Below are 25,823 nucleotides of genomic sequence, written 5' to 3' on the forward strand. Positions count from 1 at the left end.
AGAGGGAAGGGAGAAGGGCTAAAAGCATGAAACCGGTCTCTCCCCAGATGGCGTATTCGAGTGTTGCGATCGCGAATAGGAAAAATTTCGTGCCTTCGAGAAGTGGTCGTAAATGGAGGGGGTCGATACACAGATGTAGTCTTTCTTGGAGGTTTTACTGCATTTTCCTTTCCTTTCCTTTAAAAAAAAAAAAAATAAAAATTCTCAATCGTAAAGCTTGATGCGCCATCTGGGGAGAAGACCGGTTCCATGTCTTGACTCGCCCCCCTTTATCTCTTCTCTTCTGCTCAATTATATGCGAATGTAGTATGAAATTTTCCCCTTCCATAATATATTTCACATTAATTTGTCAAAAATATTTTTTTAACTTTCCACGATGCTTTCGTTCAGAACTATGTTTAAAACAGTTTTAAGTTCCATACAGCTGCAATCGCTTTTTTTCTTAGTTATCTTTTTCTTTTCTTAATTATATTTCTTTTCTTAGTCCCGCAGTGAACTTATAGTAAAGACACTGTTCCGAGTAGAACACCGAAGTCAAGTATCACTGCTGCAATCAGTAAGAGAGTGGGTGATCACGTTAATCAGCCTGAGTAGGGACCGAGAGTGCTCGGTATCAGTCCTCGTTAAACTGTTCTATCGTAAAGTGCTCGACTTCGCACTCTGGTCGTCGGGCTACCAAAGCAGGGGAGCCATCCGCTCTGCAGAGGATCAAAATTGTGATAGCCTGTCTTCGGATCATCCACAGGGATGCTTCCCAAACCGTGCCAATAGCCCATTGTGCAGCTCTAGTGCGACGTAAATAAAGTACCGACCTACCCATGAATGTCGATACTCTTGTCTTCCCATGATACTCTAGTCTTCATGTACCTACCTTTTCTTTCCTTTTTTCAAAAATATTGTTAAATTATTATCAACCTCATATTTTTAAGAAGATTTTTAAAAAATGCAGCACGTAATGCAGCTAACTCTAGTGATAAATTGTCCCCATTTATATAGCGTAAGAAGAAGAAGAACAGAAATATCTCAACTCGATTTGTTTTGGTCTAGTTTGTTATTGTTCTTCTAGGGCATGAAAATTGCATGTATGAATAAAACGTCAACAATTTTCAAGTCTTAATAATTGTTGCCTATAAAAGTTAGAGCTGAAATTTGTTTTAGCTAAGTAAGGAATATACTACGCTAATATTGTGCCTTTATTTATTCATGCAATCATGAAATTCTTAATAATTCGTACTGTTCCAATTATGCGTGTCACTTTTCAAATAGAAGAAAGAAACTAATATTTTACCGTAATGAACCGAAATCTTAATTTTATTGATTTCAAAATATAATTATTAAGTTTTTGTGAATTTTTTTTTTTTTTTTTTTACTATTTTCTGCAAGTTAGGGACGTGTGTCTTTAAAAATAGACAACTTGAGAATTTTTAATACTTAGTCTTAAAATCATATGTCTTTATTATGCGATGCAAATACTATGTAAAAATTATTTGTTAAGGGAATTTTTAGATTAATATTGTACTACACTTTTTTCTTCATTTCAATAATTCTTTCTTAAACTTGAAGGATATATTTAACGCTTAACAATAGGTCGTTCTACTGTGTTTGCGTTATGTACGAGTTATTTCTGATTATAGTTTTAAAATTAAATTTTTTTCCTACCTACCTAAGTACCCACAAGTAACAAGTTTTAAATTATTTCTAATACCCTTTTTTACCTATTAAGAAAATTATAAACCTGATATCTTAAACAATAAAATAATCTTTTCCCCTCGTATTTATTTTGCAGTGATTTGATAACAATGAGAAAACCATTTGCATTAAATAGCCTTGAATTCTTTAAGAAAATATAATATAAACGTATTTCCTTGCCTATTTTCTACTTTAAATATCTTCTTGGATATATAATCTATACATTCAATAGCGGATTGAAATTATACAAATTTAGTATTAAAAAAATATTTTAATTTTCATTGTTTGAGTTTTTTTTTAAATATATCAGTTTCTTTTATTAAAAATTTTTTTTGGGTGTCTGTTTGCATTTTGCAAAATTTATAATAAGAAAAGCAATAAAGGGATGTACATTTTTAATAGCAAACCTTCTAGCATTTCTCTGTAGGTATAAAAAATTTTTTTAATATAACTGTTCGAAACCATTTTCTTATTAGAGTGACAATTGGAGAAACAATATATTTTACTAGTAAACTTATATATTAAAAAAAAAGTTCTGTAAAGAATGGTCACATAGTTAAAAATTATTATTTTTTAAATAAAATTATATCAATTATTGATATTTTATTTATCAAGTATTTATTTTGCCTAGTTCTATTTCTTGTTTCATCTTATTTTTAGGATGACTTCTAAAGCAGCAATACGGAGAGAACCTCTTAAAAAGCCACGTCCTTTGAAGTCAGTTAACAGCTCTGATACATTAAAGTTTCATATTCATGATCCTAAGGATGCTGTTGTGCAAAAGTCTAAAGAAGGTACTAAATTTGCCAAAAAAAAAAATTTTTATATTTAGCGATGGAAAAATTTTTGATTTTGTTTCTCATCATTGTTATTCAGCAAACAAATTCCTTTAAATTGATCCTCAATTAATAAAATTGTATCATTATACAAAATCATATATATATATATATATTTGAATCTTATATTTACTTAGAATATTTATTTATAACTTAGATCTCATCGATTGTTAAAATTGATTAATGAAAAAGTTAAGTTTTTAAGTTAGAAAAATTATTTTAATTTTATGCGCTATTTAGAAAAATTATCTAAAAAAATAAAAAAATTAGCATTTTTTTTTTTATTTTACTATTCAATTTTTATGAAAGGCTTTTAAAAATGAATTCTTTTGTGAAAGAATTTGAATTATAGTTGCTTAAAATGAAACCAAAGTCCATGGGAACTTTGATAAAATTTTTATTTTTATCTGTTAGTGTCAATTAAAATAATTGAAGTTTGCCTTTGAAGTTTTTGATTTCTTTAAAAATTTAAACTTTTTGATTCTCTAAGAATGTAGAAAATATATTCTATATCTCAACTTTATATTTCTAGAAATACTAGCTGATTTAGAAATACTGAATGTCAGTATTAGTAACTGTAACTTTGACGATGTAACAGCAGCTGATATTTCTCGAATGTGTGCCATTTTGAAAAAACGTGGAGAGGAACTGGATAAGTTTAATAAAGGTAAATCATTCTAACTTTTAACTAATATACTAGCATCAATATCTGTATAAATTTCTAATTAATTTTACCATTTTAGATGCGATTGACCGATACTTCTGTACTTTGCGAAATGCTTCCAGAGAAGAGAGACTGGATATGGTTTCTCGTTTGAAATTGCTGGAAACAATCGAAATTCGAGCTAATGGTTGGAAAAAGAATGATAATATTCAGAATTATTTTAATTCTAAAATTCTAGATCTTGAGGTTAGTATGTAGATAGAAATATTCCTTTTTATTTGTCCTAAATTTAATGATTTCTCAAAATCTATTTCCTGCAATAACACTGGCTGTAATTATTTGTTTTCCTCTCTAAATTTTTTTCTAAATTGAGGTTTCCAATGGTGAAACCTGTAGTTTTCCCTTATCTATTCATTTTTGTCGTGTTTTTCTATTTCATAACTTAATTATTAGTTTTCTGTTTTTATGGATAATTAAACTATAAATTGAGAAATAATTTAAGAGTTATATTTTTTCTGTAGTTCTTCATATTTATGTCTTAAAAAGTTCAGAAATTATTTTTATTGTCACTATTTTTTTTTCTGTATTAAAATATTGTAAAAATATTTATTATATAACTATTGTATTTAAAAAATTTCATAAGAATTGAAAATAATTTTGAACGGGGGTAGAAATTGATAAAATTTAGTCACTACACCAAAATACTTTTAACTAGGAAATATTCTTTGTCCTTACACATTTTCATTTATATATTTACGTGTATTTCTTAGATTTTTTTTTTTTTTTTTGTTAAATTTAATGAATTCTTGGGCACTACAGCCCGGAACAGGCCATCTCAACAAGTTTTCGCCATCTTGCCCTGTTAAGTCACGTTGTCCTTCTTTTTCCAGCACTGATTACTTGGAAGTCTTTTTCAATGTTATCTGGCTACCTAATGGGTCAAAAAGGTGTGCCACCTGGTTTTTTTTTTTTTGTTTTTTTTTTGACAGCACCAAAAGTAAAAGGATTCCTTTGTAATTGATGCAGTCAAATCTGTCACCCTTTTTAAAAATAGGCCAGATAAAACCTTTGTCCCAGTCTGTGGGCATTACCAATTCCCATGCTCTACAAATGATTCTATAGATTGTCTTTAGCTGTTATTGGTCTTTAATCTTAAAAAGCTCAGCTTTAATTTTGTCTGGGCCAGCAGATCGGTTATTGTTCAACCTTTTTATTTCCAGTTCAATTTTAAAAAAACTGGACAGATAAGACTTATCAGCGTTGATATCTATTGTTCCATATAGATTAGGATCGTTCGGTTTTGGATTAGCGCTTGAGTGCTTCTGATTTTCCACAAGCAAGCTCACCATTCTTTTTTATGCATCTCACTTTTATTTTAATGTATTAATACATTCAAATACAGTACAGAACCCGTTATCCGAAAATCAGAAAACCGGAACGAAATTCGATAAATTTTCTCGCCATTCTTAAAACAAAAAATTTTTTTTCCTCATAAGATTTTACGATTTTTCTTTCTTTTTTTTAAAGATGTTTACCTTACCATCATTTTGGAAGTAATCATTAGTGCATTACTTCATTGTTTTTTTAAGTTGGGTTTAACAATCAAAAAACTGCTTTTTGTAGCGATTCAGGAAACCGGATAATCTGTTCCCTACTGTATAAGTGAGGTGAAATGAATATTTTATTGTTGTTAATAATACATTTTTTGTTTACTTAAATAATAATAAACATTTTATGTTTGTCAACAAATGGTTGTTAGTATGTCTTAAAATATAGATTTTTAACTTAAAATGAAATTTCCACTTTTTTCTTTTTAAAGGGGGGGAAAGGAGGAAAAATATTGAATGATTCTCTGAATCTTAATCATTAAGACCTTATCAGCAAAACCAACATTTACATTGGTATATTTAACCATAAAAGTATTTTCATTAAAATAACCATCTTGATTATTTTTCATTTCAGTAAATTTTGGATACAATTTTCATTTTGGTAAATTTGGTTATACAATGGTGGAGGTATAATTTTAAATTTTTCTTTAATTTGCTAGTGGTTTTAAAAAGGTATTTTTTCAAAGAGTTTAACGACGGAAAACATTTTTAAAAAATCATATGCTTGTGTATATTTATATATTTGAAAAATATCTATACTTGAGCGTATCAAAAATTTTCTCAAACAGTTTCATAATTTAATTAAAGCTACTTGATTAATAATTGTTTTTATAAAAATTGTACAACAGCAATATTTGTGTATGCTATGATCACAAAACAAAATGCATCGAGTTCTGATAAACTATTTTTATTATCCATTAAAGATATTTATATCTGTCATCTAATTTGAAAAAGAAAATAATAAATGAAAATTAATTGCAAGTCTTGAATTTTGTTTATGGGGGAGATTCAATCTGACACTTATACATCATTTGCTTTAATTTAAAATAAAAAAGACCTTAAGAAACAAAAGATTGGTGGGATTTATTTTTTAACTTATTAGTTTAACATTTATTTAATCTAATCGCATTTAAGCATTACTTAACAGCATTTCTTTTCATTTGAAATAAAAAATTATGAGCATTTTAAAGATTAATTTGATATATATTTTTCATAACTTATTAGTTTAAAATTCTTTTAAAGTAGTGAAGCACTTTTTTAATCTAATTAAATTTGAATATTTCTTAACAGCATTTTTTTATGTGTTTAAATGAATGAGTAAATTATTAATTATTTCTATACTTAAATTTGCTTTTCATCTATATAATAAAAGACTATGATTATTTGTTTGTTTAAACATTTTAATAAATTAAATCGGTATACATAATAAGAAAAATGCTCAACTTCAACTATTCCCACAAAACCTTCCCCAGAAACCGGTTTTTTTACTGGGTGTGACTTTTGTCATCATATACTCAATTTTATTCAAAATTGAGTTTATGAATTTATGAAAGCTTATAATTGTTATGGAAGCTTTAAGTGCCTCATTTTCTTTGTTTTGTTAATTTTTGCGAATGGAAACTGTTACAGCACTTAAAAGAATTCAAATTACTTTAAAGCTTTTATATAAAATGTTAACACCATAACTTAGCCTAATAAAAATTTACCTTTTAGCAAGGTATTCAAGATCTCACTCTTTCTACATCTTCATCTATGACCTCAGTTCCTTTTGCCTTACACAACCAAACTTCTTCACCTGCCAATACACTTCCATTGGCACCAGGAGAAATACTCAGATCATCTGGAAAATTTGCCAAACCTACTAAGTATTTTTCTTTTTAATTTTAATATTTTCACAATCATCTTATATTGTTTTTATTATCCATTGCTTTAACAAAAATTTATCTTCATTATTCTTTTAAATAAATTTTATCTTTATTCTTCTTTTAAAAGCTATAAAAAAAATCCTAAAGTATTAAATTACTACCAAACTTTTTAAAGTTATCATTACTTTTGTAGAGTTTAATAATTTTTTACTTATTTTGTCATAGTATTTTTCCATTGTTTGTTTAATTGTACGAAATTTTTTATGTTGTATCATAATTAAAAAGATTTTTAAGGATATGCCTTTTCATATTAAAATATCTTTTTTCATTGAAATGCAGACAACAAAACATGAATTAATTAATGTTCATAGCACTTATTTTGTGGTATCATCAGCAGCGGCGTACGCAAGGGAGGGGTTTAGGAGTTTAAACACCCCCCCTTGAGCTCAGACAAAATGGCAATTTTAGTAGAAATTATGCGAGCTATTATTTTTTAAGACAATATATTTTTATCTGCCTTATGCCTACTTTTTTTGTCACGGTATTTCTCAGAATATTGAAAAAACATTTACTATAATAGAGTTGTACTTTTGAAACCAAATTCGCGTGATATTGTTACGGACTGGTTCCTTTCTGTCCTGACGGTATAGTTTTCGAGACTGGCTGTCATTCGCGAGATCTTTACGCGGTGATTCTGTAATCCTAGGCGTGCTGTCGTCTTTGAGGCAATTTGAGAATTTTGGAGATGCGGTGAAAAATTATATAAAAGGGGGAACGGAGTACAGTGGATCATGTAATATCAAATAATTAGGGGCCCCCTTAAAATGGATTTTTTTGAAAATAAATTTTAAAAAATTAAGAAAAACAATGATTGTTTTTAAAAAAATCAATTTTAAATATATATTAAAATTTTTTCAAAATTTTGTGATTAAAATTTAGTTCTAATAACAAAATAAAGTAAAATTCAATTTATTATTATTTATTTTAATTTTAAACATGCTTTCTGAAATGAAAAGATATATAAATACTTTTATATTTGAATAAAAAAAAAATATACGAGAAAAACAACTTATTCGAAGGGCCCCAAAAATTTGAATGGCCTAGGTCCCCGCGTAAGCGCCGGCCCTGAGCATAGCATTTATTTCTGTGCCAGTATATATATTTACTGTTCTTGGATCTTTAGGATGTCAAAACGTAAGAATTTAACAATTTTTAATTATTTTGAGAAAAAAATCACGACCTGAAATTAGTGAGGTGACAGCATCTAGTATCAATGTAAGTTTTTCTGTTGTGCAGAAATGTGATACTTTCGTTGAAGAAAACGTTTCTAGCATAACAAAATCTGATGAATGTGAAAGTGGCCCTCAAAGTGTTACTTCCCACCCACATGACATTGGACTTTTTTCAGAAGATTAACTGCATTAACTGCATTATCATTATGTTCTTAAACTTAAAAAATCAAATCAAAATTTAACCAAACAATGTTGTCTAAATAAAAAGTCAAAATTGTCTAGCTGTCTAAATTAGGGAAATAATAGTGCTTTATTACAGACTCGAATTTCTTTTAGTAGTTTCAGAAAATTATGAACGCCCCCCTTGAAAAAATTCTGCATACGCCACTGATCATCAGGATAAAAAAAAAATAAAGTAAATGAGGTTTTATAAAAAATAAAAACTCAGACATTCAAATCCGGAAAGACAAAATCTTTATCTTGATTTTACTAAAATTACTTAAAATCAACTTTTTTAAAATATGTCCAGTATAAGTTATTGATTAATTCTTGATTTAATTGGTTTAATTGTTAAAAAGCAATATTCATTCAGCTAATTATTTTATAGCGAAAAAATGTTTATTTTAATTTTTTTTTATATATTTGACAGAAGTTTAAATTGTTTTCTATGTTCTTTCATATGCTAGAAACAACATTTTACTATGTGTGATAAGATTAGTAACTTAGTTGCTGTGCTAGGTATGGTTACAAAAGAGTGGGGGGGGGCAGTACTAACTATTATGGAATAGATTGTTTTCAATACTGATTCCTAAAATGTTTTATTACCAAAAAAATTTAGAGATATTTAAAAGAAAATTTTGTGCTATTATATAATTTTTTTTGTATTCTTTTAAATGTAATTTATAGTCTAGTAGTTAAATTTTTATATAGCATTTAAAAATGCCATTTATCTTAGTTTATAATTGAATTCTCAAACCACTAAAATTTGAAAAAATCAAAAAGGTAGACTTATTCACCGGTAATAGAATCAGACATTCGTTGATCACAAAATATCAATGCTTTATTTAGCATGTGTTATATATGAATAATTTTGTATTTAATTTACCCATTTAAAAACTATTTTAATATGTTATATACAATTATGTTGCCATTTTCTCTCATCTTATTTGTTTAGTTGTAAAGATTTTTTTTAAAAGAAAAACTGCTTTAAATTAAGTTCAAAAAATTTGGAATAAGAAAGTTAAGATTCAAGAGTATTTAGAAATATTTAACGAAATGAAAAATTTTAAAATGTACCGTAAAGCTACAAATTTAAAAATTCAATTATATAGCAGTGCATACCGATCCCACTCTGCCATGGATTCAACTTTATTCACATCTTCTGAATCCCCCAAAAAATGGTCTTCACCCCATTTTACATTTTCTAAAAAAAAACATTTGAGTGCACATTTTGCCTTGTATCTAGTCTCATTTGACACATGACGTCAAAGGAGCTGAGCAGATATTTCCTGTTTTTGTAAGATTATATTCTTTTTTCCATATTCATTCCAAGCTAATAATATTAGAAATTTCCATATTTGTTTTTTTTTTTTATCCCCTTTTCTTTTCAATGGTCTACTTATACACTGAAATATACGGTACTACTATGGATAATTTAAAAAAAGAGGTGAACTCAGCAATGATATAAACACATTTCTACAGTTTTGTTTTCTTCTTATTTTTTTAATTTAACTGGTGTTTAATTTGCTGTTGGAAAAATGTGAAGGTATTTCTAATTAAGCTATTTTTAAATTCTGTAATATAGCTTTATGTATTTTTATTACATTTTTGTTTTAATCACCTTAAATGTGTATTTTTACATTTAGGATTTCTGGCAAAAATGTCTTTAAAGATGAAATATTAATTAGGAATTCTGATTCTGGAAAAGGTAATTTTTGTATTATTAATTTTTGTATTTTAACTTTTTCTAAAATTAATTATGTTTCAGTTACAAAAAATGTGAATAACTTTGGTATTCTAAAAAATATAAGAAAACTGAACTGCATTCAGACACTTAAAAAGTTTAATAATGACTGTTTTTTAAAGTGATGGGTATCAAAGGACGTCGTGTTCACATGATAGAAGAATTGAGTGATACTGTAATATCTTTCCAACGAGGTGAGATATTCATTTGCATGTAATGCATGCCAAATTGGCTTAACAAAGGCTTTATACTAAATGAGCATGAGAAATAAATTTATAAGATTTTTCCCTATTTAATACCGTAAAACCTAATACCAAATAAGTAGAATGTGAAAAAAATAATGTATATTTCTTTCTGCAGCTTTTTTTATTTTATTATTATTTTTTTAAAACAAACATTGTGTGAATTATAGTGTGCTTAAAACACTAATATTTTTCCAGTGTATGCTTTAGTTTGCTAAAAAAAATAATAATAATCAAATTTCAAATAATTAAAATCTTATAATAATTTTACTAAATTTTTCTAACTGTTATTTATATTAGTTTATAACACTATTTCAACAAATACTGTATTTATCAATTGTAAGTTACATATATTGACTGAATTGAAATTATGTTAATTAAGTTCTCTTTCTGCAATGATTTTATTTTTACGCTGTGTGTGAAAAGCACTTTGCAAAAGTGACTCTAAAATTTTATGTTACATTATTGCAAAATAATTATTTTTATGATAAAACTCTGTTCTTTTATTTCTAAATAATGTTCCTGTTTATTTTTTATTTATTTAATTGCATAAATTAATCAATTTTGTCACAGGATCACTTGGTTCACTTTCATTTTCTTTTTTTCCTCTTCATTTATTTTATTTAATTCAGTCCAAGCCAAACTAAATAATTCATTACAGTTAAATAGAATTTTGTGCATTTAAAACTTTTCAAAAAAATACTTTGTCTTTATAAAAACAAAAAAACATGCATCAAAAAACAAACAAAAATGATTATTGTGTGAACATTACTGTACTTTGTGTGATAATCATAAAAAGTTTACAATATGCAATTTTTCCTTTAATTTTTAATTTTTTTTATTCTAAACACTTATTTTCTAAACATTTATTTTGTTTAAATTACATTAGTTATCAAATCAATCAAATTTAAATTACATTAATATTTAACTTCAAGACTTATTTTTGTCTCTTAATATAAGATCAAATTGCATTTTAATTTCATACTTTTAACATTAATAATATCTGTACATTCTTTAAGAAGAATGTGTTCACAGAATATATATTTTTAATGAAAGAAATTGAAGTGAAACAAAATGTAATAATCATAACATAAATTTTGTGAACCTATATTTTGTGGCTGTTTGAAATACAAAGGTTTAGATTACTAGGATTCTGCTGTTATTTGTAGAAAAATTCTTACAGTTCAAATTATTTAATATGTAGCTGACATTAAAACGTTTTAGAACTATAAAAAAAAAAAATTTCCTGCATTGTTATTTTAGTAAATCCTGGAGCTCGGGATAGACTTGTGCAGATTACAGGACCTCATGAAGAAGCTATTGGGTAAGTTTTTAAAAATATATACCAAATATATTATAATAATCAGCAATTTGAAATAAATAATTTATTTTAGGCATGCAAAACTTTTGGTAGAAGATACTATTCGTAGAAATGCTTCTCCTATTCGAGTAAGTTATTTCCTTTTAAAACTAAATACTTTTAATGAAATAAATTTAAACGTTAAAAGTTTTTTTGTTAGTTTGTCTTAAATATTCTTAATACTTTTATTGCTCTCTCTATATATAATTAATCATTAAATTAGATTAATACCTAATTTGAACATTTAAATGTGGTGTATTTTTTTTAAAAAAACTAAAAAGCTCTGTATCATTTGAACTTTTGAATCATTTACATCTAGTAGTAAAGAAAATAACTTTAAAAAAACAAACGATAATCCATGGAAACATAAACTTAACTACCACTAGAAATTTTCCCAAAAAGTGTAGAAAGTTGGCAGCTCTGTAATCAATTATTAATTAATAAACTTTTATTTCACTTAAGTTTGTAATGCTGATTTTAATTTTACAATATTGTTTAAGTTAAGCACAATATATCCTATTCTGGCTAAATTATGATCAATCCAACTTAGATTGTTTTATATTTTTAATGAAATGTGAGTGCTATTATGATAGTCATAAATTTAAAATGCTTTAATACTAAAATATTTTTAACCACTGAGCTGAGCTTTTAAGTGAAACTTTTTCATGTTTCCATTCTCATTCTAATATATGTTTTTGCTCATAAAATCTAATACTTGACATTACAAATAAAAATAAAAAAATATTTCTGATGAAAAATTTCATGGTATAGATAAAATATGGTATGGATTTTCATTAAAATTTACCTAATATACCTGGAAAAGTCGTGAATTTTTTTTTTTTTTTTTTTTTTTTTGAAATTGAGTGGGAACCCTGTTGCAATCTAGGGAGAATTTTAAATGCATATTTATTATTAATGTCTCATTTATAAAATAATCTAAAAGTTTAATTAAATATTGGATTTGTATTTCAACAATTATCATTTTGTCATATTTCTTTAGGAAAACTCTGACATGTCTGTATTGGATAATACTAAGGATTCTATAGAGTATAATAATTCATATTCTTCAGTTGATAATCAAATGTTTATGAAAAGAAACCTTCAACACAGTTACAGTTTAAGTGATGCTTCTTTAAGAGAACATAGTGTTTCTGTGCAAATTGATCAAGATTTGATTCGCTTAACTGGAACTAATGCTGAACTTTTGAAAGTAAGTTTTATTATTACTTAAATTTATTTTGTTTGAAATAATAAGGGCTAAATTGCTAGAATAAAGCTATGCCCAAATTGAAATTACTTAATGCATTGAAAATAGTTCATGTAATTATTATTTTCTATAAAAAATTAAAGAATATCTACATTTCTTATATCAGCATTTTGAAACATTTGCTAAATCTCATTAAAGAGATGTTTACATACCTATGATTCTACTGCCAATTTGATTCTTTTGGTTCAGCGAATTTTCACCATTTTGAATATTTAGAACTGCTCTAAAATCTGCTAATATCACGATTCTTACTCACCCAATTTTAATATCAATCATTGATTTTTTTTTTATTTACCTGGTTTAAAAGTTACATGTTGCGATTCGTGTACAAGTGATTTAAAAAATTCAATGTTGCAATTTGAAAATCAGAATCGGGTTGTAATATCAAACATTGATTTAGGTATTAGTATTTGCACATGATTTAAAAACTGTGTATTGTAAGACATATTCACGCGACCTAAAGATTATGCATCGTAATTCGGATTTACACGACTTAAAAGTTCGATGTTGCGATATATATATGCACGTTTTTATAATCCATTACCATGATTCTTGTACAAAGTAAGTTTTTTTTTTAATTAGTTTCTATAAAGGTGTAATAAGTACACCTTTAGCTTATTTTCTATTCTCATACAAAGGGCTTTGCTACAGTATTGAGGGGATAAAAGGATTTTCAAAGCAAAGTTATAGAAATTTATTGATTTAAAAAAAGATTTTGATTTGCTTACAGCAAATCAGGTGCTGACGTCACTATCATACCTGCCAAGTCTCCTGTTTTTCAACGAACACTGCTGTATTTTATGACTGTCTCCTGTTGTACCCATATATTCTCAAATTTCTCTGTATTTATTGCAGAAATTGTTTCAAAAAAATTTGTGACAAAAATATCTACTGATGGCAAAAAGTACTTCTCTTATTCCTCAACCAATAGTGCTATCGCCAATACTGCAGTATGTTGAGTGTTAATAGTTTAAGTTGAACCGTGGTGGCTCAGGAGATGGAGCGTTCGCCCTCCAATGAAGTGAACTGGACTCGAATCACGGCGATGACTTGTCGATACGAATTCCGCATCCAGCTTGCGCTGAGCACGGTGCTGATGTAAAAATGTAAAATATCATCAGTGGTACTGGGATCACGGGTTAGAGTCTCCTTGCTGTTTTCCTCTCCATGTAACTCAAATGCAAGTTAGTTCTATCAGAAAGTCCTCCACAAAGGCTAATTACACTTAATACTTGATCCAGGAGTTCGCTTGTCTTCTGGATTAGGTTCAAAATTATAAGGCTGCGGAGTTGAACATTAGTAGACATAAATCCGAAATCGGGTCTGCTGTTTAACAATAAAATAAAATAGTTAGAAGATTTGTATACATATTTTTTACTTCGCTTATATTAAGTGCTTATATTATTTCCAAATATGAATTTCTCTTTTTGACTTATGTATCAGAACTTTACTCGTAGCCTAAAAAATGTCGCTAGTAAAATCTCCGTAATTTTATTTCTCGAATACTGGCAGGTATGCAATATTTCGTAATCAGACAGTTCTTAAAATGATGATCAGTCTAGCTTCTTTCACTTTGATAGCTCTAACTTGTCTCCATACCAAATAATCTGTCTTAGTAAATGCCTTTTCTTAAAAAATTATACATTATATTGAAAACTTCTTCCTACAATGTAAAGAAATATAATATATTTTTTATCAACTGTAAAGTAACCCTAAAAACATATCGTAATTTTTCAAAATATGCTGCCTTTTTTAACGCAAATTTAGTCAAGGTTGTTACAGTGAAAGGAAATTCTGTTTCAACTTAATTAACACTATCCAAAATGTTGTTCTAGGAGTGTGTTTTAAAATTTTTTTAGTGTCTTATTTGTAAAAACTTATTTATTGAAAGATTTTTTTTTTTTATTTTTTAGACAGCTAAACTGGTTTTGATGGAATACTTTGCCGGCCAAACTGAAATAAATGAAAAGGTGTGAAACAGACTATTTGTAAAAAAGTTATTTTGCAAGTATTTGTTATCATTCTGTATAATTCACTAGATTTAATTTTTTTCATCATTATCATAATAAAGTTTTTTGTTAACTTGTTTAGCAAATATTTTGTGTTTTTTTATTTGAGTTCTTTTTCTTTAAAATTTAGCTTATAAATGAAACTTAATTTACCTACTTTGTAATTTATAGAAAAAATTTAAAAATATCTACAACATTTTGTAAATTATTTGTGAGGAACATAAATAGCTGAACTTATGTTATATTTAAACATTAGCAGCATGAAAGCTACTCTTCTCTGAATCGTCAATCATCACCTGACAGAAACAGACTAAGGTATAGTTATTATTTTATTAAAATAACTTTGATATTTGTTAAGATTTAAAATAAAATTATCTCAATAATTGAGTATTTTCATGATGACATTATGGTTTTTTTTTTTTTTTTTTTAAATCTTTAGCTTTTACCTATTAAAGTTTTTCTAGAAGATCATTAGTGGTCATGTTGATAAAAGTATAATAGAAGTGACTGAACTCAGATTTGTTTGAATTTTCATTTGATAGTATAAATATTAAACGTTACCAAAAGTACCTCTCTCAAAATTGTGCTGTATGGCTGATTCACTATACAGTCTAGGTCTTTAAGTTTCTGCAATTAAAAACTCCAATGAAATGACATCTTTTAGAGTAGAGGAATAACAATGCTTATCCCTGAGCCAACCACATTCTGAAATAGGGTGGTGGTTTTGATGTTTAGAAATCTCACTGCAAGCAATGTATTGATGCATGAGAATCTTATTTTGGAAACTTTTAATGTGTTGTCAATAATTTTTAGTCAACTCACTGGCATTACTTTTCGAATGAACCCTGTAAAATTCTGCCATAATCTGGAACGACAATAATTTAGGAAAATAATCCTTCAGCAATAAATAATTGTTGATGGGCTTGACATACTTACCATTGTATTAATTAGCATAATTGTTTATAGACTCTATAATAATTTTGATTAAAATAGTTGCCATTTATTTCTTAACGGACAATCTAAAAATGTATTCTTTCTATTAATAAAGATAAAAACATAACTCACATTTATAGGGAGTAATTGTTCCTGTTTCTTCTCAAAAATTATGTAATCATAATTTAAATACCTATTAAGTTATAAATCATATTCAGTTTAACATATTGATAGCATTTAAATATAGCAATTGTATGATCTTTTTTTTTAATGTAGGCTTGGACTTCAAAAGCAATCATCTCTGAAAAGTAATATAGATAATATGTACTCAACTGGGTGGACAAGTTATCCTCCAAAAAGAGATTCTGTATCTCCTTTTAGCTCATCAGATGATGATTTTGTGAAGGATGACAAAAGAATAGATATGGTAATACAAATCAAAAAATATTTTTTGTGCTATACTAAAGGAATTTATAGCAGTAGTCAATCCATCTTATCTGACATATTGTATTTCATGCAAATTAAATGTATTTTGTAATAATTTCTTTTTAAATTACACATAGTAATAATCGTATATACTTTTTTTTTTAATCAGTTTTTGAATTTTGTGCTTGTTTTTAGTATAACTTAATGAATGAACTTGTATGTAGCTGTGTTAGCCCAGAGTTACAATCGGCCAAGACCCACCGAGTATTTTCGATTCAGTGCTCCTAAAATTTGAGTGATCGACATACCTACCAAGTCTCCTGTTTTTTAACGAAAACTCCTGTATTTTACCATTATCTCCTGCTTACCCGTACATTCTCAAATTTCTTCATATTTGGTTTTAAAAAAATGGCGATAAAATATCCGCTGATGGCAAAAATACTTCTCTTATTCCTCAACAGACAGTACTATAACCAGCATTGCCGTATGTTGAGTGTTAAAAGTTTAAGTAATTATAGATAATGGTTTAAAAAAATATTCTTTGGATTTAGATGCATATACATATTTTTTACTTCGCCAAATGTAAGTTCTTATATTATTTCAAATTTCTCTTTTTGACTTACATGATTATGCATGATGTATCAAAACTTTACTCGTTGTCTAAAAAATGTCTGTAGTAAAATTGCAGTTATTTTATTTCTCCAATGTTGGCAGGTATGGATCGATCTCTGAACTGTACCATGTGTACACAGGGTTGCCACTCCACAGGGAGAACAGGGAAGACCTGGAAAATACAGGGAATTTAAAAATCACCTAAAATAACAGGGAATTTCGATTTTTTCTTTACAAACTGGGAAAATACAGGAAATTTTGTTTCTTATTTTATCTTTTAAAAAATGGTGACCACTCAAAGCGTAATCTATGGAATATTTAACCATAATATTTCAGCTATACTAAACTATTTAATTCACTATAGCATTAATTATGTTCAGCTGTTTTTCCAGTAATTAAAACTAATAAATATAGTTAGTCCAATATAGCTCACTCAAGAGCGCAGTAATTGTTGTTTCCTCTTAATATATTGTGTACAATATGTACAGGGAAAACACAAGGAATTTTTTTTTCAGATTTGAGTGGCAACCCTGGTACAGGGATTTGGAGAAAATTTCCTTCCTCTTTAGATCTATGTCTAAGTTGAAGCCTCAGGGATACTGTTGCTACCATCTAACTGTGGGGCTCTGAGCTAAGACTTACTTTCACCCTTGTGGTGCTTTCTTGTCAAACAAAAGGCTCACTTTCTTGACTTAATTCACAAAAGGCCAATAGCTGGCGAGCTTAGCTTGTCCAAATGTTATTAGAAACAATAATACGTATCACAGCAAAGTTACAGTACATTTGTAGTGTCACTATTTTTATGTATTTTCTGAAAATAAATAACTTTCGTAATTTGATTCACAACCTATATTAAAGTTTTTGATTTTAGGATAATCAGTATACTCAAGATACATCAGTCTTTACCGAAGCCAAACGTAGAACTGTTTCTTTGGAATCTTCCAATGTTCATGGTAAGTTTATATGTAGAATAATAATTATTCTAAGTCACTTTAAGTTGCCCACTAAACTGTGGAGTTGTTAGGTAGCTGACTTCACATCAGAAAGGTTCTGGGTTTCAATCCCAGACAAGGCATGAATGCTCTTTCATACCCTGTACTATCTGTCCTTAGTCTGAGAGCAATGCTGGCCCACCTAATATGGTTCGTCTGAAGGAGTGACCAACAAATCTTCTCTACTGATACCTGAATGACGAGTATTAATTGGTTGGGCATTGGGGAAGAAAGAAAAAAACTCGATGCAATTATATTTGCATTAAACTTTCTACATTTCTGTAGAATAAATATAGCTTAAAACCACTTCCTTAAGCGGTTAAAAACATTTTTTTAAATTTTCATTAATTTCAAATTAATTTTAAGCTTTTTTTTTTACTTTTTTTTATAAAAATTGTTCATCATAATATGCTTAAAATAGTATAATAATTTCAAAGTTTTGTGGTTATTGGCATAGCTATAAAAGTGTGCTCAGAAAGTGTAGGGAACGGACTCTTAAAATAAAGGAAAGAAGATTCTTTTAATGGCATTCAAAATAATGAATGTCAAATAAAACACTCTAAAGAAATATGCTGAATAACTTTTATTTTAATGATTGGAATTTGGGGAATCAAATAGCAATACCAGTGTTTCAAAAGTTTCAAGCAATTCAAAGATAGGTCTTATGTTTACTATTCAAAACACCTTCTTAAATTGACCACAACTACATTAGTTCTGTGAAAATAAACACTTCTAATTAACTGTCATTATTTAGAATCTAAGTAGTACTAGCTGTTGTATCTCTTCCTGTGAACTTAAGCAGAGCATAATTAGAGTGGTTTTGAACTATGAAACTATTTATGGAATTTTTTTAATGCGCTTTGTGAGTAGATGAGAGGAGCCTAGCCCTGCCTAAAAATTTAGTTCACTATTCTAGAAATATTTATTTCATGAATAGAGAAATATTAATTATCTAAAAATAATACAATTTTAAATAAAGTCAATTCTAAAGGAGCAAAAAATATTATTTTATGGATAATTACTGGCAGTGCATAAATACAAAACACAGCAGGACAGGTAAATTAAAAAAAAAAAATTTCCAGACACTTTCTGTTTTTCCATTTGAATTCCATTCCTTGCATAGAACAATTAAATTAGTACAACAAATTTTTTTTAAAGGCATTGAATTAGGTGCGAAAAAAAAAACTTATTTTCATTGCTATTTGGTAAACTCCTAACATATTTCAAGACTACAAATTTGTCTCCATAGCATATTATTTTAGTGACATTCGTATAAGATATAACGACAATTGTCGCCCTATATATAATGTAATTAGGATTCTACTTAGGAGCCATGACTCATTCAGAAAAATTTTTTGGGTATGCAAATGTTGTTGTAATTTAATAATAGTAATTTTAAAAAACTTTATTAAATTCAAACCTATTTTTCTTTCTGAATTAAAAATTCCCCTGCAGTTATCTTGTGTCACTCATAAAAGAGTATTTCTGATTGCAGCAATAGTTCTTGATTTTTTAAGTTCATGAAATGTATAGAAGTTAAAAAAAATTGCTGGCAAGTAATTCCTAAATAAATCTTTTGATTCCTTTAGGACAACTAATGAGAAGATCGTCTGTTCCAAATGATTTTGGGAAAGGCTATGGTGAAATGTATTCTCCAATAAATGACCAGGTAATTCTATTAAAATTTAATGTCTGTCACATAGCTTCCACCTTGTACAGTTGTCGATGAAAATTTTCCTTCATAGTAGCAACATTGAGGTTTTTAATTTATTAATTTTAGTATTTAAAAAAAATATATTGTTTTACTCGCTGTAACAGATCAGTTATCCAAACATATGTATATAAGATCTTTTAGTTCAGCAATTATGATTTTAATAGTTGTCAAAATGGTGTAGTTTTTAAAAAATTCTTCTTACTTTTAATATTGTGTTTAAAAATTTTTTCTAACTACTGTACAAGTTGGCAGCTATGGTGTTGTTTCATTCACTTATTTTGGAGCTAAATTCAATGATAGTATGTTTTGCATCCTGCAAAATTGTCAAATGAGTATGGTCAGTCTCTTTGGAAACTACGAAATTCTTAGAGAATATGTAAAAAACACTGAATAAGCCTATAATTCTCAGGGAAATTCACAGTCAGTTCTGAAGTTCTTACAGTATTAGCTTGCTTACAAATTTATTGTGAGTATGTTCTAATTTATAATTTAGACAATAAAACTGTTTATTTGGTTAATACTATCTTAGAAAAACTCATCCAGGGGTAATATCATTTATTTTTCTTATCATCAATACTACTTAAATAAATAGTTTTTTTTTTTTTCTACATTATATTAAACAAGCCTTTCTTTTACTTAAATTTAAGACATTAAGATTGTATTTTTCTCTCTTAGCGCACACATCGATAGCTCATATTTTATTTCAGTACTCACATAGACTCAAACATATTTATTTTTAACACATGGTAGGAAACAGACCTCGCATATCTCTGTTCCGTTCAACACAGCAGTTTACACTACAGGCTCGTTAGAAGCAAAACAAAGAACTTTGTCATTCTTTCGCTACATTCTGATTATAAATACATACACTAGATGGCATTGGCAAATGCTTAGAACTAATATTATAAACATTTGTAAAAATTAATTCATAGCAGCTTCTAATATTAAAATTTGTAATGAATTTATAAATAGATATTTTTTTTAATATCATGAAAGTAGATATAAAATTATGAAAAATCTTAGATTAAAAAATTAACAATTTTCATTTTTAAAAAAATATTTCTGTATTTAAATGTAAATTCTTCATACATATGATTCAAACATAAAGTTCAATTTGTTTTAACAATATATAATGTACTTATAAAAAATATGCATATACAAATAAAAAAAGGGGGGGAAAGCCTTCCCGCAGCAGCCCGTTGTGGGCCAAAGGGGTCGTAGAGGCTAATTCTCCACAATTTCGTAACCTACTGCATAATTTTGGCAATGTGGTCAGTACTGCGCTCAATATGCATATAGTCCCTAAACTTTATTCTAATTTCATAAAATGTTAATTCATTCACCTTAGCTACTATTTCAATGTTTTAGTTCAAAGTTTTGCCAAAAGAAAAGTACTCATAAGGCTTGCCTTAAAAAACTAACACTTAAAAATAAATTAGGAGTAAAACTTCTTTTCTTTTGCTCTTCTTTCAATTTAGAGTGACTTACAAATATTCAATTAAAAAAAAAAAAAATTTTCAGACAGTTTTTATTACATTTCCCTGATTTTTGTAATTGGTAACATAAATTTTTTATTATTAGTTTTTCATCTATGCTCTATTCTTTTACATAAATCCTAATTCCTATACATATGCTTTATTCTTCATTTTTATTTCTTAAATGTGAAGACATGAATGGCTTACATCTTTAAACACCCATCATTTATCTGTTTTTATTTTTCAGAACAGAGCGGGGTGTATTGAATCTTAAATTGTTTGAATGGTTTAAATTAGTTGTCACTCAAGGTAGAGGAATCTCCTTTTTTTTAGTATTCATTACAGGGATTCCTCATCATGGGTGGCATCCTCTGTGGGAGGTATGTGTGTTTTTTATTCTTTCTTGTCAGTTTACAATATAAATTAAATCTATTTGACAAATTAGGAAAACGTTTTCCTTCCAAACCTTTCACAACTAATTAACTAGAAGTTAAACAAGCATACAAGTCTGGAGACAGCTGGACATTGAGCTGGGGGGACACCCCATTGCCTTCACACTTACAAATTCAGATTTCTCACGAAAATTGTCATTTTTTTCTGGCCAGTGAAGGTGTTTCTCCCCCCCCCCCCCGATACACGGTTTCTTTTAATAAAAAGCCCCCCTTATAATAAGATGGACATATTTGGTGGCCTTGACTTTTAGCATAGGGTGTTGGAAGAGAAAATAGAGATTTGTCTGGAGAAAAACATTACAAAATTTCGAGAAGATAAAAAAAAAATTTTAGGGAAATTCGTGTGACAATTAAACTGTAATTTCAAAAATGAAATTATGGTACATTTTGTTTCATTTTAAAGTTATTAGTCTAGCTTTGCTAAATTAAGTATGCTTTCTCTTATTTTTTGTGGTAATGTTAATGAAATTTTCAATGTTCTTTTTAGGTATTCTCGCCAGTAGACACTGAAATGATGCCAATCCCACCACCAACTTACAAAAAGATGCGGTATAGTAGAGAATCTCTTTTAAATCTTGCCAATTCTCCTCTTAGTCACAACCAGCCAATGGATTATGCTCATATACACCAACATTTTCAAGAAATTATATGCCAAGTAAATATCTTATTTTCAACCTTTACTTTTGAATTTTTTTTCTTCATTTCCCTCGATGAAGTTACCTCATTCCAAATAAAATAGAAGGATTTAATGTATACCAAAAAATTGATGATGGTATATAACATGAAGAAAAATTTGGGATAATTCATATTAATGTATTATTGTTTACCCAAACCACTCAGGTCTGGGATTACAATGCACAAAACAAAAAAGTGAACACATTAATAACTGTTGATCTAAATTTGTGCTGATGACATTTTAAGTTATGTAAATTGATACCAAAAAATGTACTTTCTCATAATAAACCCCTGACCCTCAAAATATGTGGCGTATCTGCAATCTTAAAAATGCGGTTACAACAGTAGGGTCGCGAAAGCAGTGGAAAGTTTGATCCCCTCAATGTTAATTTCATTTTTCATATTTTTCGTTAGATGAATAAGTTTTACAATTGCATGCAAGAAGTTTGTGATTTGTTTAAATAGTGCAAGAAATATCACAATGTAAGGAAAAAGTAAAATTTAAATTAAGGAATCCAAACTTTTGACCGTCCTTGTGGCAAAATTATTGGGCAATATTTTCTGTGATTCCAGCCAGCCCCATATTTCGTGGGGGAAGAATTCAAATCCATGAAGGGAAAAAAAAAGATATGGTTATTCAGAAAAGGTACAATTTTGTGGTAGATTATTTAATTTAAAATATCATTGGCGCTAATTAATTTGAGTATTTAAAGTCCATCCTCAAACCAGCACAATCATATCTTTCTATGTTAAAATTTGACCAATAGATCAGAAGTTATTAAGATGTTTCGTCTCTTTTATTTCGTTTATTCTATAGTACAACAAAAACAATGTTTGTTTGTTTTCTATCAATAAGTTGATCTTCCTAAGAATGTTATATCCTTCCCTACTCCTTTGATTATCAATTGAATAACTAAATCAATTGTGCATGATTATATACAAAAAAAGATGTATTTTATTTATTTGACTTTTTCTTTAAATCAAATAAGATTTGAACTAACTATATTAAGACTTATTTGTATGATGGGGAATATAATTTTTAATACAAAAAAAAAATTTCATAATTCAAACTACCCTATATCCCGTTGTATAAGTCAAGCGAATTTCTATTATGTTTAGTGTATAAATCAACTGCTAAAAGCAACCAAATATGAAAATTTCTAAAAATTAAAAAAATTTCACATTGTTCTCTCTGGATATGATACATTTTCTCTCAATTTAAGATACTATGAAGGACCCCCTCAAAAAAAAGCAAAATTATTTTTCTAAACTTTTATGTAAAAAAAAAATTAGAAAAAAAAAGCAAAATTATTTTTCTGAACTTGTATGTAAAAAAAAAATATGAGAGAAAATGCAAAATTAATTGTATATAAAGTAATAAAAATAGTTTTTGAAAGGGGTAAATTAATACCGCTTTCAGTTATTAATACCCCTTTCATTGCTTATGATTCATCAATGTTCCGTGATAAACGAATATCAACTTTATTACCAATGTATAAGCCAATCTCCTGATTTTTTTATAATTTTGGGGGTTTGATTTGTCTTGACACTATCTACCTATTGAAAAGAACTTAGCAATAACTGAACTTTTTGCATGAGGATGACAAATCCTTGCTGATTTTATGCTTTAAAGTTCCAACTTAATTCATTCCCATAACTGCCAAAGGAAATTAGAAAGTTAAGGCTCCACAATTTTGAAACCAACGACATGATAGTGGCGATTTGGTTAGCACTGTGCGTCGGCTGCTTTTTCTTCTCAAGCAAGCTGATACCCTTCAATCTAAAGCTAATTGGATATCAAGATGCCATTACACCAGGGATAAAATCCTGGATAAAACCAAGACAGCTTAGTGCTGTAACCACAGAGCCAATAAAAAATAATCATAATAATGAAAGGATACAAGTTTCTTTAGAGGTTTAAGTAGCTAATTATATTAACCGTAATTATTTTACAGTATGTTAAAAATTGAAAAGTTTATCACAAGGCAAAGTTATTTCAAATGTAATGTCTGCTTGGCATGTTTAAAAGATACAAGGAAACAAGACATGATTTTTCTTGAGTTAAATTTTTTTGTGGTAACCCCTCTAATTGCTATGTATTATATAATATCTATATTTATTTCTTCTTTTGCAGTCTCCAGTTATGTTTGACCCACAAAAATTCAAAGAAAGGACTAATAAATCTGAAGACGCAACTACTATGCCGAAATAAGAACTTTTATGTTGTGATCTGATATGTTAAGGAACATTTATTTTTTATGAAAGTTTTTATATCTCAAGTGTGGCATCATTTCTGCAAGATGTTACTTGGGTTAATAACCTCTAGATAAGCTTGTGGCAAACAAGATGTCTAACCAAAGCTTCCCATGCTGGCTATTACATTTTTCTTTCATTTAACCTAGAGAAATTGAGACAGATATGAAAAGTTTTCCTTTCCCTGAGAAATTTGTTTTATTTTGAACTTGATACAAAGTTAAAACTTGCAATTGTGTGATTATGTACATTCATTCTAGTGATTTTTTTGTGTTGTAAATTTGTAAAAAGAAGTAGTAATGAAAAAATATAAATCTGTTGAGTACTAGAAATATATATACAGAATTGTTACAGAACTGTGCAATTTTTTTTTCTTAAATTTTATATTTGATGTGAAAATGAATGTTATTTTGCTTCTTCCTGTGCAATGTAAACCAAAGAAATGAGATTAAATTCTCCCCTTTTTCAATGCTGTGAATAAAAAACTGTCTCTTATTATTGTTGATTTGTTCCATTTTGGGCAAGAATGGCTTTGCAAAATAGAAAACTAATAATTACAAATGTTTGAAATTAATAATACACTGTCTCTAACATCAAATGCTTTGAAACTTTTACTTTACTTCTAATGACCCGTACTTGTAATCCTGTGCCGTAATAAAACTACTTACAAACATATTATAGTAATTTAATCAAAATTTTTAAATGTTCTTTTAAAGTTGTGTATTTATTACGAATATTCTGATAATTTGATTTCTCTCTTGATAAAAGTAATTGTCTTTAAAATTATTTGTAGTTTTCTACCAGCTATACTTTATACTTGTTTTAAAATTCATGTTTACAGTGATATTATTCAGATCTGATAATAATAAAAAGTTTTATACAATACAAATGTGCTCTATTATTTAAAACAGTATTCCTTTCTTTATTTTTCAATACCCATGTAACTATAAAATCTTTTTAAAATAAATGTGAAAGTTTTATTAACTTTTTTAAGTAACACAAGATATATAAAACTTTTGTAATATCTAACATATAAAATAATTGCATAAAATATCTTTTTAATAAAAATTTTCCAATCTAAGCTTAGTTGCCATCTATATAAACAAAGAAATTTAAGATAAGTTACTTTATTATATTAATTACTTGTCATATATTTTTTTTCTAAATTACTAATGTGTATTATTTATTAAATTGTATGATTTAATAGTTTGATCCATGACATTCTACCACAAGAACTAACTTTATCATCATTATACAGTCAATTCGCTATAACTCGAAGTACGATAACTCGATTTTTTATGAGGTCCCGAACCTTTTATCTTCAATTTCATATTAATTATTCTCGATTACTCGAATTTTACTCCCTTTAACTCGATTTTTTTTGGATCTTTTAAAGCAAGGAAAAAAAAAACCTAGGAGCCGATATCTTGCCCCTTCCTTTGCACCACACACACACAATGTCTTTCGCACTCTTCATGAAGAAGCTAAAGCTGTCCCTCTTGAAGTATGTGACCAGTGGTTAAATGGAATGTTACCAAATTTACTTCAAGGATACAGTGAAAATGATGTTTTCAATATTGATGAAATGGATTTATTTTTTAAATGTCTCCCAAATAAAACTATGATGTTTAAGGATAAAAACTGCTCAGGGGGTAAAATGAGCAAGGAACGTTTGACTGTCTTAGTTGGAGGAAATGCATCTGGGACAGAGAAATTGCCCTTACTTGTTATCGGAAAATACCGAAATCCCCGATGTTTCAAGAATGTAAAAACGTA

General features: G+C 27.9%; 1 protein-coding gene across 5 annotated transcripts; it reads left to right on the forward strand.

Moving 5' to 3' along the window:
* The first annotated feature begins 818 nt into the window (after positions 1 to 818).
* mxt (Eukaryotic translation initiation factor mextil) lies at positions 819 to 24,936 on the forward strand. 5 transcript variants are annotated; one of them, XM_043048529.3, is made up of 17 exons: positions 1,023 to 1,162; positions 2,350 to 2,483; positions 3,058 to 3,192; positions 3,269 to 3,435; positions 6,291 to 6,442; positions 9,540 to 9,601; positions 9,760 to 9,831; positions 11,143 to 11,203; positions 11,274 to 11,328; positions 12,240 to 12,449; positions 14,420 to 14,476; positions 14,772 to 14,830; positions 15,725 to 15,875; positions 17,358 to 17,439; positions 19,068 to 19,147; positions 21,607 to 21,774; positions 23,929 to 24,936. In XM_043048529.3, the coding sequence occupies exons 2-17, from the start codon at positions 2,351 to 2,353 to the stop codon at positions 24,004 to 24,006; spliced, it is 1,722 nt and encodes a 573-aa protein (XP_042904463.1). In that variant the 5' UTR covers positions 1,023 to 1,162; position 2,350; the 3' UTR covers positions 24,007 to 24,936. The 5 variants fall into 5 exon arrangements, with proteins under 5 accessions (XP_042904466.1, XP_042904463.1, XP_042904465.1 ...); XM_043048531.3 differs by having other exon boundaries at positions 14,775 to 14,830; XM_043048530.3 differs by lacking the exon at positions 1,023 to 1,162 and adding an exon at positions 1,168 to 1,289.
* Positions 24,937 to 25,823: the final 887 nt, after the last annotated feature.

Source organism: Parasteatoda tepidariorum, chromosome 1 (assembly GCF_982258835.1).
Source record: "Parasteatoda tepidariorum strain Cologne lab strain chromosome 1, Ptep-v5.0, whole genome shotgun sequence".
NCBI classification, from domain to species: Eukaryota; Metazoa; Arthropoda; class Arachnida; order Araneae; family Theridiidae; genus Parasteatoda; species Parasteatoda tepidariorum.

Excerpts from the sequence above, each read along its gene's own strand:
- mxt (XM_043048529.3), top strand. The coding sequence starts at position 2,351 with ATGACTTCTAAAGCAGCAATACGGAGAGAACCTCTTAAAAAGCCACGT. Across the intron at positions 11,329-12,239 it reads GAAATGCTTCTCCTATTCGA|GAAAACTCTGACATGTCTGT; the intron begins GTAAGTTATTTC and ends ATATTTCTTTAG. Across the intron at positions 17,440-19,067 it reads GGAATCTTCCAATGTTCATG|GACAACTAATGAGAAGATCG; the intron begins GTAAGTTTATAT and ends TGATTCCTTTAG.